We start from the raw sequence: 13,804 nt of genomic DNA on the forward strand, positions 1-13,804 counted from the left end.
GGCCACATGACCGTTAGTTTTTGGACGGAAAACTTAACCGGGGTATTATATGTGATGCAATTCGAAACTCAGGGAATAAAAAATAAAGTTGTGAAAACTCAAAGACAAAATGTGTTTATATAACCGAATCATAAATATATATATATAATAGAGGAATCAGTAGGGGCAATGCATATTATTGTGACAAGTGGCCTTTTAAAATGCAGCCAAGTGTCCTATTTTTGTGTAAAAGCAGTTTTCTTTTCCTATAAAAATTAATGTATCATATTTTTGTGTAAAAGCATTTTTTTTTTTTTTTTTGTTCCCCTTAAAAATAACCGTATCATAACTGCCATTTGTAAACACTTAAATGTAAACATTGCATACATAAAAACACTGTTACAGATTTTTACCATTTGTTCAATATTCACAGCCTGTTTATTTCTTTCTTCTTATCCACTACTTTTTTTTACGTGTTCTTTTCATTGAAACTTAGAAAAGATCACAGAAAAGACATTTATTTTATATTATATTACTATTTTTCATCTTTTCCTTTTTTTATTTTTATTTTACGGGTGATGTTCTTATGTTCTTTATTAGTGTCCTTCTTTTTTGTTCTAATTTATATATTATTTTCTTTGTAAATTTTACACTGAATTCTGAAAATGATGGTGAGAAAGACATTTTCATATCTTCTTTTGTTTTGGTTCTTATTTTTTGTTATAATTTATGTATTATTATTTTTAAAAGTAGTTTCTTTTACGTTATTTATGCAAAAGATGGTCAAAAGAAAACATATCTATGTGACAAAACTTATTTTTATACCTATAAATTTCATTGGAACGTAAAAGAGAATGGTAAATAATCCGTTTGTTTGTCTTTAATTTTTGTGATTTTGTGTTTGAGATTTTTTGTCCTTATTTTTTGTTTTAATTTTTATATTAATTATTACTTCTATACTAAAAGTATTTTCTCTTATGTTATATATGCAAATGATGATCGAAAGAAAAAATATCTATTTAACAGGAATTCTTTTTATACCTAAAAAAGTGTATGGAAAAACAGTTAATTTTCTGTTATATTAGTATTAATTTTGATTGAGTTTTGGAAAATGTGTTTGCAGGGGTCGTGTTCTAAGAGAATGGTAATAATCCAATTGTTTGTCTTTATTTTATGTGGTCATGTTCTTCAAATTCCTTTTTTTTTTCCTTTTTTTTTTTTTTTTTTTTTCATTTTTCTTCTAATTTTAAAATTATTTTAACTTCTGTTCTAAAAGTTGTTTATTTTACGTCAAAAAAATCCCTATTTGATAGGACTTTTTCCTATCCTTATGAATTTTATTGGAAATGGAAAAAGTATATGGAAAATGAACTTCTTTTCTATATATATATATATATATTAGTATTTTCCTTTTTTTTTTTTTTTTTTTTTTTTTAGCCTTTTATTGTTTGTGGTTCTATTGTTTTGTAAATTTGACAATAAATTCAAGGAAATAATGGTGAGCGAGAGAGCTACGTTGTTTTTGGTACAGAGTATTAACCATATTAATATTATTATTAATTTTCGATAGAACAAAGTATTTTATAGTAGAGAGGAAGTGATATTATATATGGTTGGGATATTTTTATTTTTATTTTTTGTTCTAACTGAAATATTATTTTGTATTCAAATTGATTGTTTTTTCTTTTGAAAATATTTCACTCAATTCATGGAAACGATGGTGAGATAGGAGAGTTTCCTATCATTATTTTTGATAGGTATGCCAATCTTTTAGTCTACACAGTTATTTATTGAGTAGCTTTTTTTTTTCTTTTTTTTTTTTCTTTTTTTTTTTTTTGGTGTAATGTTCATTATTTGTTACATACTTAATTGATGGAGAACATTTTTTTTTTTTTGGAAGGTTTTTTAAATGGATTATAATTTTTTTCTTTATAAATTTTCTTTAGATTTTGGTAGCCAATTAGTTAAGACCTTATAATCTCTTTAAGACCTTTCAAGTAAATTACAATGAAAAAAAATTACCGCGCATCGCACGGGTTATATGCTAGTATATATAAAGCTCCATACATGTACTGGTTGACAAATGAATGCGGAACCCAAGCAAAAGCGGTGCAGCTAACTCTATTTCTCACTTTCTATTATTCAGTGTAGAGCTCGAATTTAGATAACCTTGGCGTTGGAATTGCAACCATTGGCTTCATTTTTTGGTAAAAATACCAAATTTGTCTGAAGAATCCAGCTCTGTGCCATGGCCTATGGCAACTTCCACTCATACGAATGCAGAAACGAAGCTACGACGTACATTACAGACCTTTCTGCTAGTGGAAGCCTTGCACATATTCTTCTCCCGGATCCAAACGGAATATAATTAAAATTATTTCCTGAATAATCCAATTTGGTAGGATCACTTATTAGGAACCTTTCTGGTTGAAATTCTAATGGATTTTTCCAGATCTTTGGGTCCCTATGTATAGCCCAAACATTCAAGAAAACCCTAGTCCTTTTGGGTACGCAATGGCCTCCAATGGTGGTAGATTGGCTTGGAACACGGGTTACTAGGAGAGGGAGCGCTGGGTGCAAACGGAACGTCTCTTTGATGACAGCATCTAGATAGTGTAATTTGGGCAAATGCGACTCTTCCACTAAGCTATCCACCCCAACGATTTTTGTTAATTCTTCATTCACTTTTCTCATTGCCTCTGGATGTTGCATCAGCTTCGCCATCACCCATTCCACCATCGTTGTTGTGGTGTTCGATCCACCCACTACTATGTCCTATATATATAGTCTCTTCTCGGAGTCATTGAAGCAACTATATATGCATGATGAGCCAGTCTATTTTGACTGTTTCCCAGATTTCACCATAAGTCTAAGTGATCCCCATATATTAAAAGCTTTAACCCTGAACATTAGAACCCAAGGATACAGAGTTCTAGAAGGTGTTCTGCCTTTAGCTTTAATTTATAGGATCTACTATAAGTGCACTGGAACTAACATGAATTTCCAGGCAATTTCTAGAAGTCCTCAAAATCAAACTATGTTGATTCAGAGCAGTCAGAGTAACGCGAGTATTCACGTTCCTCGTACCATTAAGTGGAATGAAGTTAGTTTACCCAAGGAATGGTGTTTAACTAATGAAAGTTTCAAACCTGAGATCATAAGTCATAATCTTGGTGATCTAGATTACATCCAGCAGTACTTGGATGGTACTGTCAAGATCAGCTTTGATCGTGGATCTGAGTCAAAACCTGAGCCAAATCTTCTCATAGAAGAATTGCCAAGGTCTAGTTCATCTAGACAACAAGCTCCAAGGTCTAGCTCGTCTAAACTAGAAGTTCCAAGGTCTAGATCCTCTAGACTTCATAAGGATAAGGTTCCAGCTAGGCATTCGTTTGCTGGTTCGACCACAATGGAAGAACTAAAACGAAGATATCTAGAATTGGAAAAGGAATTAAGAAACCTTAAGTTAAAGGGAATCTAGACGAGTTTCCAAGTGAGTCATCCTTGTTATACGGCAAACAACCAACTAGAAGATGAAGAGTCCTCTGGAGGAAATGGTTCTCCTACGGAATTTGATTTCATAGTTGAAACTGTTGTAGACCCCCAATTATGCACCCTAAGGAAACCTTTCAAACCGGATTGGGATAAGATCAATGATGATCTTATATCTGAAGCCAATATTGAAAGAAGAAAAGTTTATCGCAAAAGGTTCAACCAGGTCTTTTAGGTCCATGTCTGTTTTACTCCACCATCTTCCATTACTGTAGCGATAATTACTTATCTTGAGGAGTTGTCCCCATACTCCTAAAACAGACATGTCTTCGCCAAAAATAATTATCCTATTATTTTTTGCTAGGACTAGTCTATTTGATAACTCTTGAACAACATTGATCATGAAACCTTTCTTTATTTCTCTCCAAAGATTCATGATACTTAGAGGATCATCAAACTTCAAAGGGATGGGGAATTTTCTACAGTTTTTCCGCTAGATATTCTGCATACTTCTTCACCTTAGCTTTTCCTTCCTCTGTTGGAGTAAGGTGCTCAAGATTTTGAATTGGAGGAAAATTCCATTGTTTACTTAATTGAGTTAGCTTAGCTTTTCCTTCCTCTGTTGAAGAAAGAAACTTAGGAGGGGTCATTTTATCCTGAAAAATGAAAGTGTTAGAAATAATCCAAATTCAGAAATAATGTCATCATGCTTGAGTAATATTTTTGTAAAGTACTTAAATATTTTATTTAGAGAACTGAATAACAAACTTAAATATACCCAGTAAATGGAGTATTTACTTATGAAATTGAAAATGATATTTGGAAATTTGCTCGGGGCATTCTCAAAGCCAGAGGGCAGTCTTATACTTGTCCTTCTCATGAAGCTAGATTTGCCAAAATCCACTTTTCATGTAAAACTTAGAGAAGATCACAGATCCGTTCAACCTATTGATTAGGTCTCTTTTACTTGGAATTGGATACTTGATCCATTCTAAGACTTTGTTGAGGGGCTTGTAGTTAATGACTAACCTTTGGGCTCCTCTCTCAAGTTCAAGCATTCTTCTGGACATAAAAGGCTGAACAAGACCATGGGGACTTACTCTTACGGATTATGCCTTTGCATAATAGATCTTCTATTAACTTTAATTTATAGGATCTACTATAAGTGCACTGGAACTAAAATGAATTTCTAGGCAATTTCCAGAAGTCCTCGGAATCAAACTATGTTGATTCAGAGCAGTTAGAGTAACTCGAGTATTCACGTTCCTCGTACTTCGTTGACTACTTCTGGAATCTCAGGGATCCTAGTGGATCTTGAGCTTACTGATGAGTTAGATCTGAACAATCTATTCATCTTTGCAAGTTTTTGCCTATTCGGCTCAAACTTTTACTGTTTCGATCCCTCTACCGCAAGAAATCTCTCTACCGCACTTCATCTCTGTGTTCAACTAGGTTTCCCAAGTCAGACCTATGTGTCCTATCCGTGTGTCCTCCCGACTTACTTGGCCCTTCCCTCGGCTCTCAGCTGCGCTGACGGCACGTTGACGACAGTGTCATCTTCCTAATAGCCCTAGAATCTTAACAGAGATTGATGCAATAAACAGACTGAAACAACATCAGTTTAAACAGAATAACCAGCGACTTGGGCGGATGTACAAACTTAACTGGAATAACTCAACTTGGCTCTGATACGAAAAGGTGGCAGAAGCAGAGTATATGGAAGGGGAAAGCTAAGGTGAATAAGTATGATGGGTCTCCAGCGGAGATTCAACAGAAAGTTCCAAAACAAGTTGAATTCTTCAACTTGGAGAAATCTAATAGTATTATCCTGGAAGAAGTTCTTCAAACTTCAACCAAATATTCAAAGGGTGACCTCAAAAATTACCCTCTCCATATTCAAATACTATTGGATAATCTAACTCAAGCTTTCTTAAAGAATCATAAGAATCTTCATGATAAATCCATGAAAGCTATTGAGTACCATTGAAGCTGCAATAAGATTTTATCTATTGCTTCCAACGATCAGCCAGTGGCAAAGATCGTTAATCGGATCCGATCTCCCACTGGGATCTACCAAATCCAAAGGGTCAGTCCTAAGGAAATGGGAAAAATCCGACAAAGGGTTCTCGACCTTCTTGGCAAGATCCAAAACCTAATTTTCACAAGTCCATCATACACTGAATACTTTGATAGGTGGATTCAGAGGATGATGTTAATTACTAATGGAAAAAAATTTGAGACCAAAAAAGTTTTTGGAGCAAAAACTCTTCAAGTTTTCGAGCCCCACTGTGAGTTCCCATGATTAATCTATATCCCTGACAAAGAATATGGTCATCATTAATCTTATCCCAATCCGTTTTGAAAGGTTTCCTTAGGGTGCATAGTTGGGGTCTACAACAGTTTCAACTATGAAATCAGATTCCGTAGGAGAACCATTTCCTCCAGAGGACTCTTCATCTTCTAGTTGGCTGTCTGCCGTATAACAAGGATGACTCACTTGGGAACTTGTCTGGATTCCCTTTAACTTAAGGTTTCGTGTATATATATATATATATATATATATATTAAACATCAGCATATATGTGTTAAAGAACTAATTAAATGATTAAATTTAATTCTTTCTATTATCATAAGTTTTTAGGACAAGTCATGATTTAACAATATGTTATACTAAAAGTTACAAATTACTATCTATAATTAACTATCAACAGGGACACCATGCAAGACCATAACAACAAGTATATATAATTAAATTAAACATTTAAAAAGAATACCCAGATTGTACTACAAACTAATTATTAAGCTGGATTTGATTAATTACGGGTCAAAAGGTAGTACTCATTGTAGATATATTAGATTAAGTTGAAGTTATTATTAAGGGAGCGGAAAGTAGAAATTGGACATATATACCATAAGCAAGGCCTTGAGTTGGTTCATTCTTATCGATGTTGCAGCATCACCTTGATCCTTTATCTCCAAGAGAATTTGCAAAAAGTCCTTTTTTTCTTCAATCCTTCCTTTTCCCTCTTCTTTCTCCTTGGCCATATCCATCCGTTTTTCAATGGCAGAGTCAAGAATGCGTTCAATCCACTGAGAAATCCTCTTTGATTGCCTCTCAATCCCTTGCAAATCAAACCTTGCAAGGAATGGGAAAAAGTCAGAAACGTTTGGTTTTGCAAATATTACCATTAGTTCCGCCAGCATACTCTTAAACTGAGCCCCAACATTAGCCCCTTCCTCTCCTCGTAGTGTGCCACCCCACAACATGTTCATGGTCGTGTTCATCATCGTAAAAAATGCCAATTCCCCAACGTCGATGGGGGTCCCAATTTTGTCATAGACATTTCTATTACATTTCTTAACCTCTTCTCTTCGTAGAATGTGAGAAGCATCGAGATTTGCATTACTTAGCATCTCTCGTACAAATATCTTGCGCAACTTCCTCCAATCATGACCATATGATGACCATGCAATATCATTTCTTCCATATGTTGCGGGTAGAACAGCTATGGGAGGGTCACGGTTAGCAAATACTGTGTCTTGGTCGCGGACCACTTGTTTCACCAGTGATGGGGAACTGACCACCACACACAACTTTTGGCCAAGCCACGGCGACCTGGTGGCAGTGGAGGAACAACCTTTCTTGATTTCATAATGACTGCCTGTAGGAACCACAACACTGCAAATATAGAGACTAAAGCAGTGAGAGTTGCTCTAGAACCTTCATCTTTCTCATGCTTAGCATCCCATCACATGGCCGAAACAGTATTCAGCATGTACGTACGGCTTTTGTTGAAAAAGGACAAACAAACAAGGAAGAATTAAGAATGACAAGTCTTCAAACTTGAAACGTTTTATCTAAAAGATTCTGTTTACCTTTTCTGATATACATTTTCTTGGGAAATGTTAGTTTTATTTCAACAATACAAAATGTGCACAACACCTCTTCAGATGAGAGGGCTCTACTCTCACGTGACGGAGTGTTGTGTTGATGTAATGCAGCAATCAAAGCCCATATTTCTTACACTTACTAGAGAGAAACCTGTTATGCGCAGCCGTACGTGTGTGAAGTGTTTGAGAGGTTAGTCTGAACTCTGAAGGTTTGTGAAGGTTTGGCTGAAGAGGCCGGGAAGTGATCAAAGTGATAGAATGAAGTGAAGTGAACGTGTAGGAAGTGATAAGGTTTGGTCTGATTGGCTGCGGGATGTTCCATTCGGCAGGGAGAGGGCATAGGTTTCCAGTAGGCAGTACGGAAACCTGCTAGCTTGTGCGTGTAGCTAGGCATTTTCCTGTATTGGAAATGATGGGCTAGTGGGCTACGTACACATGTAATGGGTTATGGGTCAGTTATTCCTAGTAGTGGGTCAAATATTGAGGCAAGTAAATATGTTAGTGGTTCACATTAATCAAGTACAAAAAATTATCTAGAGTTTTTATCTCTTAATCATGTGTTAGAGTGGGAGGAGGAATTGACCACTTGAAATGTTAAACTCATTTTTTTAATTCTAGACTCATTATCCTACAAATAATCAGGCCCTTAACAAGTAGTATTAGAACACCTTTCTTGCGACTATGATGGAAGGTACAAGAGTCTCCTAGTTAGCTAATTCTCTAACTAAATTTCGTGAAGAGTACAAAGACTTCAAGGCCAGCACCATTGCGTTCCAAACCAATACTACTGTGTTCCATACCAGCACCCACACCATACTTGTGGAGATCCTCAAAAATTAGGGAGACTAGTCACACAACCTATAAAGCCCAACAAAGAACTTGTCCCAGGAGAGACTGGTGGCCAAAACAACAAAAACCCCATTCCCGTGGAGCCTATGGGTGAAACCACTAACCCTACAGTTCCGAATGGGGGAGGAATACAGGCCAAAGTTGTTCAGCTAGAATTCCCAAAATTCGATGGGGCTAATCTAATTGATTGGGTCTTCAAGGCTCAACAATTCTTTTTCTATGGTCAAATTACAGACAATCAAAAAGTGCCTATTTTAGCATTTCATTACCAATCAAATTAATAATAATAATAATAAAAATTCTAAAAAACTACTGAAACAAAGAGGTGGAGCACCCAAATGAGTGATAGAAAATATGCATAGAAAAAGATTAAAACTAAATTGATGGGCATCTTTCTTGAATCTTTTTTAATTTTTTTTTTGGGCATATTTCTTGAAGATTTCATTATATTTTGTCTGGATAAAAAATTTGAACTAGAGAGAATTCAGTTAATTTTATTTGAAGGATAAAATTATTTTTTTATATTTTTATAAACAAATTTACCATAAAATAACACTAACGAAATCTTTCCTGTTCTTTTGAACTGGATTGGATTTAAATGCATTTTGGAGAAATTATTTTTTGGAACGTTTTAGGGTCCCCAACCGGCTTTTTTAATTAAAAAGTAATTTTTTTATCAAAAAAATAACTTATGATGTCACATAAAAATCATTTTTTTTTAAAAAAATTATTTTTTAATTAAAATGAGCGGGCAGGGACGGTAAAACGTCCCCGCCGATCACTGCTCTGCATTTTGTCCATGATTCCCAAAAGAAATATCTGGCACGCAATGAGTGATCCTACTTTTCTTCTTTTGTCTTGTTTAGCAAGTGGGGATGGTGTTGAATGACGTAACACGTGCAACTTTTTCCTTGTTTATCCCAGGTTGGACTTGGTGGTATTTTGATGGTGAAAGGTGTCGCCTACGACAACATAAACCAGATTCCCAACGGAGAAAATATATACGGCACCCTTTTGTCCGAAAATGTCATCGGCGTTATTCACGACCACTACGTCACGTTCCACCTTGATATGGAGATCGACGGCTCAGATAACTCCTTTGTTAAGGTCAACATTAAGAAGGAGCAGACCTCAGCCGGCGAGTCACCAAGGAAAAGCTACCTGAAAGCCGTCAGAAATGTGGCCAAGACTGAGAAGGATGCACAAATTAAGCTCAAACTCTATGACACGTCTGAGTTCCACGTCACTAACCCGTCAAAGAAGACCCGGGTCGGAAACCGGTTGGATATAAGGTGGTTCCCGGTGCCACGACGGCTAGCTTGCTTGATCTTGACGACCCTCCCCATAAGAGGGGTGCTTCCATAAACAACCAGATATGGGTCACTCCCTATAACCGGAGTGAGCAGTGGGCCGGCGGGTTGTTCGCTTACCAGAGCCAAGGGGAAGACACTCTTGCAACTAAGGCTGGAAATTTTGACATGACCCGACAATCCGGCATGAAATTAACTGGATTTGGTCTATCTTAAACGAGTTTGGGTCATAAACGGATCGACTAGTTTATGACTCGTTTATCTCAGTTTGGCGGGTCGAATCACGGGTGACCCGCCAGACACGATTACACCTTCTTCTTCTTCTTATTTTTTTTTTAATTTTTAATTTTTTTTTTTAATTTTTAATTTTTTTTAATAATATATATATATATATATATATATATATATATATATATATTATATTATTAAAAAAAGAAAATGGGATTAGATATTTAGATTTATTGATTTAGATTATTAGGTATTAGGTAATTTTGGTTAGGGCCGGAAAGCCCTAACTTCTTCCCTCTTCTGTCTTCTTCTTCTTCTTCTTTTTTCTCGGTTTCTCCTTCAAGCTTCAGCGCCGCGCCGCCCCGCCCCTTCTTCTTCCATTTTCTTCTTCTTCAACGCTGCGCCGCCGCCCCCTCTTCTTCTTCCTCCTGCTAGACCGGCTCAATGCAGCGACACTCTCTCTCTCTGCTCTTCTTTAGCGCCACCCCTTCTTCTTCTTCAGTTCTCGATGAATGGCAGCGGGGGCATGAGAGAGTTTGGACAGGGATTGGGGCTGGGGAGCGCACAGTTCAGGGATGTTAGCGGTGCGAATCGGGACGTTTCGAGGAATGATCCAATGAGTTTGGACTTGAGAGTGAATCACGGCGGTGGTGGTAGAGGCAGTGCTAATGCCGGTGGTGCGAGGAAGCAGCGTGATTTGGATGACGAGTCCGCCAAGGGCGTGTGGTATGTGTTCGAAATTCATCAACTTTTTTTTATTAGCTTTCTTGGCTTTGCTAAATCTATGGACAAATCTAGAATTGATTGAATGAATTGAGAAATTGGTATCTGAGTGAATTTAGTGAAATAACTTGTAAATCATGTTTTAGCTCCAAATTTAATGGACTGTAATCTGTATGTATAATACCATATGGAGTTCATAGAATGAAAATTCCCTAAAACCGAGTGTTTGTGGATGTTTACATTGTTTAGCTTAGATTATTAGGTTAGGATCAAACGGGTCGTGTATGCGACCTATTATGTTAAACGGGTTTCATGGGTTGTGTCGGGTAACCCGTGAAATTATCATGTTTGTGTCATGTTTGAAGTCCCGACCCGTTAACATAAACAGGTCGTATTTGGATCTAGCTTAAACGGGTCACGGATCTTAGCGGGTCGTGTCGGGTACCCATTTTGCCAGCCCTATTTGCAACATGGTCTATCAGGTGTGCTCCTAATTTGATATATTATACTCCTATTTTCAACTTTACAAAGGATTTCTTTTTTTATAATTTTTACAAAGGATTTCTTTTTTATTTTAATTGGAAAAAAAAAAATTATAAGGATTTAGGTATTGATAAGAATTTAACAGCATTAGCAAAAATACCTACGCCTTAATTTTTTTAAAAAAATTATAATCTTTTTTTTTTTTTTTTTTTTTTAAAAAAAAAACACAAGGTATTTTGAGAATTTTGGATATTACTTAATAGAAAATTCTAACCGGGAGTGTTGGAATTGAAAAAAACTTAAAAGATGAATATTTTAACTTAACCACATTTTTAAAATTTGAGTATTTAATTGCCAAAGTGATGAAAGATAGAGATTATAAGTAGGGTTGACAATTTGGGTTGTCGTGTCGGGTTTAAGTCGACTTGCCAACCCGAACCCGACACGATTATTAATCGGGTTGAAACTCGCAACTTGAATATGACACGACTAACCCGTTAGTTACCCGACACGACATGATTAAGTTAACGGGTCCTGTCGACCTGACAAAACCCGACTTTTTTAGAGGTTCTTTTTCGTCTTTCTTTTTTTTTTTTTTTTAATTATTTTTCTTTTTATAGAAAGATTTTGTTTTTAAAGATTTTTTTTTATTTTTTTTTTATTTTTTTTATTTATTATTATTTTTTTTTTCTTGGATGCCGGGGAATCATGGCTTTTTGTTTTAAGATATTTCCTTTTTTTAAGAGTTTTTTTTTTTTTTTTTTTTTTTTTTTTTTTTTTTTAATAATAAGTAAACGGGTTAGCAGATCAATCTGTTTATAATCGTGTGGGTAAATGGGTTAACCCGCCAACTTGTTTAGTCTAAACTTTAATCCTATAATTTTTTATCGTGTTTATGTCGAATTCGTAAGTCATGTCAAAAATTTTCAACCCTAATTATAAGGGGAGGCTTTCCTTTAATCATAACTAATTTTACTTGTTAAAAATTCTTATTTTTTTAAAAGTTAATAATGGGTAAAAAGTATTTTTGTGATGATTTTGCAGGGATAGAGGGATAGAGAATAAGGACATCGTTGTGTGGTACACGCTAGGGTTCCATCACATACCATGTCAGGAGGATTACCCAATTATGCCCACCGTCTCATCAAGCTTTGATCTAAAGCCATTCAATTTCTATGAGAGCAACCCTATTCTTCGGATCCCACCTAATGTGGAGAAGGACCTCCCTGTTTGCAAGCCTTCTTCTTCAGTTTGAATAACTAATCCTCCCTCCTATATATATATACATATCTACTTCTCATATGTACGTACATATTTTCGACATGCATTTCATGAATAAATGTATATATATATATATATATCAGGATCTTTAACCAGTTTCTCACTATTTCAGCAGTTCCTAAGGCCTACCGTTAAGAATTATTTTGATAGATAATCAAATGAAGCGAATTTTATATAAAAACTAAGGTGCCCTTAAAGTCTGGGTAAAAGACCAAGTACCCGATAGAAATATAGCAACAGCTACATCATCGCACTCCTTCTAAGGCCGGGGAAAGGCTTCATGCATCGCCCTCCCACGAGTAATCTTCTCCCTCCTCAGCCCATAAATTGTCTTCCTCCCAGATTGCCAATCAACATGAGAATTATGAATGAAATGAGCTTAAATTGTACAAAAAAATAAAGGGGGAAGAAGTAGTAGTTTTGCTTAAACACATTTTTCAGGTAAGCTTTGACACGGAAGGTTTTACTGCCACGAACTTTAATCTCTTGGTGTTATCATTTTAACACCACTAACCAAATTGTTCTTTATACAGTGGCCATGTCCAAGAACTTCCATCGATAAGAGTATTCCTAGTGAATCTCTAAATTTCTTTAAATTTTAGCTTAAAAAATCTACTTTTGTTATTTTAACTATTATTTTTAACAAACTTCATATATCAAACTCTTCAAATATTTCTCTATTTCAACTAGATAATAATTTTTTATTAGTTTTAAGCAATCATTCCTAGCAAATGAGGAGAGGGGAAAACCGGAAAAGTGAAAAGTGAAGTGAAATGAGAAAGAAATGATTAAATATTCAATAGCTAATGAAATTTGTGAGCTAAATTTGGAGTGAAATTTTGACAAGAGCTAAAATAGAGAAATTATAAAGAGTTTGTTGAATTAATTTTTTTTTTAGTTTTTCACCAAATTTTGGCGAAAAATTTAAAATAGAGAGCTTACTAGAAATGCTCTAATAACGTTAAAAACAATTCACAATTAACAATTAGCACATAGTTGCCATTGTGCTATGCGCTTTGTGGCGTAATCAAGGAAAAAACCAGGGTTAAATATTAATTTTAGAGTTAATTATCTTTTTCATCATTTCCTCGTGAACTCATACACGTTTTCAAGTTCATCTTCTATGGTCGTTAAAATATCCAAATGCTTTAATATCATACTGTAACGCTTACAAAATTAAATAATTATATTTACTTAAATTAAAGTGTTACTCATAGTGTTATCAAAGTAAAATTGGTAATTGGCTAAATTCACCACGCTGCACTAATTATCAAAGTATACTATAGCGGAAAGTGGAATTAATTAATCTGAGATTTCTAACAATAAATCTTTAAATCTAATCATGTATCATCAATTATAAACTAAGAGTCTCCAAACAAACATTTCTATTAGTTAACTACTAACTAATCTAACATGACATATCATTTTGAAAGGTAAAGCATGCTCAATCCTCTGACATATCCCACGCTCAAATAAAATCGATTCCGTAAGCATTTACTTACCTCAATCTCTCATCTACAATCTCAGACATCTTGAACTCTCCTCTACTGCGAAACATATCCTAATAT

The 13,804-nt window shown here is 35.1% G+C and overlaps 2 protein-coding genes and 1 pseudogene across 2 annotated transcripts; 2 read left to right on the plus strand and 1 right to left on the minus strand.

Annotated features, from left to right (window-relative positions):
- Window positions 1-2,232: 2,232 nt before the first annotated feature.
- On the minus strand, window positions 2,233-6,885 carry LOC133853629 (carnosic acid synthase-like). Its single transcript, XM_062289618.1, has 2 exons — window positions 6,382-6,885; window positions 2,233-2,754 (listed from the first exon to the last, which is right to left on the minus strand). The coding sequence occupies exons 1-2, from the start codon at window positions 6,883-6,885 to the stop codon at window positions 2,233-2,235; spliced, it is 1,026 nt and encodes a 341-aa protein (XP_062145602.1).
- Window positions 6,886-7,802: 917 nt separating this feature from the next.
- Window positions 7,803-9,737, plus strand: LOC133853873 (amine oxidase [copper-containing] gamma 1-like; annotated as a pseudogene).
- A 447-nt stretch (window positions 9,738-10,184) lies between these two features.
- Window positions 10,185-12,259, plus strand: LOC133854719 (amine oxidase [copper-containing] gamma 1-like). Its single transcript, XM_062290975.1, has 2 exons — window positions 10,185-10,475; window positions 12,000-12,259. Exons 1-2 carry the CDS (start codon window positions 10,258-10,260, stop codon window positions 12,208-12,210), a joined length of 429 nt encoding a protein of 142 aa, XP_062146959.1. The 5' UTR covers window positions 10,185-10,257; the 3' UTR covers window positions 12,211-12,259.
- Window positions 12,260-13,804: the final 1,545 nt, after the last annotated feature.

Source organism: Alnus glutinosa, chromosome 13, assembly GCF_958979055.1.
Source record: "Alnus glutinosa chromosome 13, dhAlnGlut1.1, whole genome shotgun sequence".
NCBI lineage: Eukaryota > Viridiplantae > Streptophyta > Magnoliopsida > Fagales > Betulaceae > Alnus > Alnus glutinosa.

Coding starts and splice junctions, on each gene's coding strand:
- LOC133853629 (XM_062289618.1), bottom strand. CDS start 6,885: ATGCTAAGTAATGCAAATCTCGATGCTTCTCACATTCTACGAAGAGAA. Junction 2,755..6,381: donor AACTCAAGGCCTTGCTTATG/GTATATATGTCC, acceptor CTATATATATAG/GACATAGTAGTGGGTGGATC.
- LOC133854719 (XM_062290975.1), top strand. CDS start 10,258: ATGAATGGCAGCGGGGGCATGAGAGAGTTTGGACAGGGATTGGGGCTG. Junction 10,476..11,999: donor GAGTCCGCCAAGGGCGTGTG/GTATGTGTTCGA, acceptor ATGATTTTGCAG/GGATAGAGGGATAGAGAATA.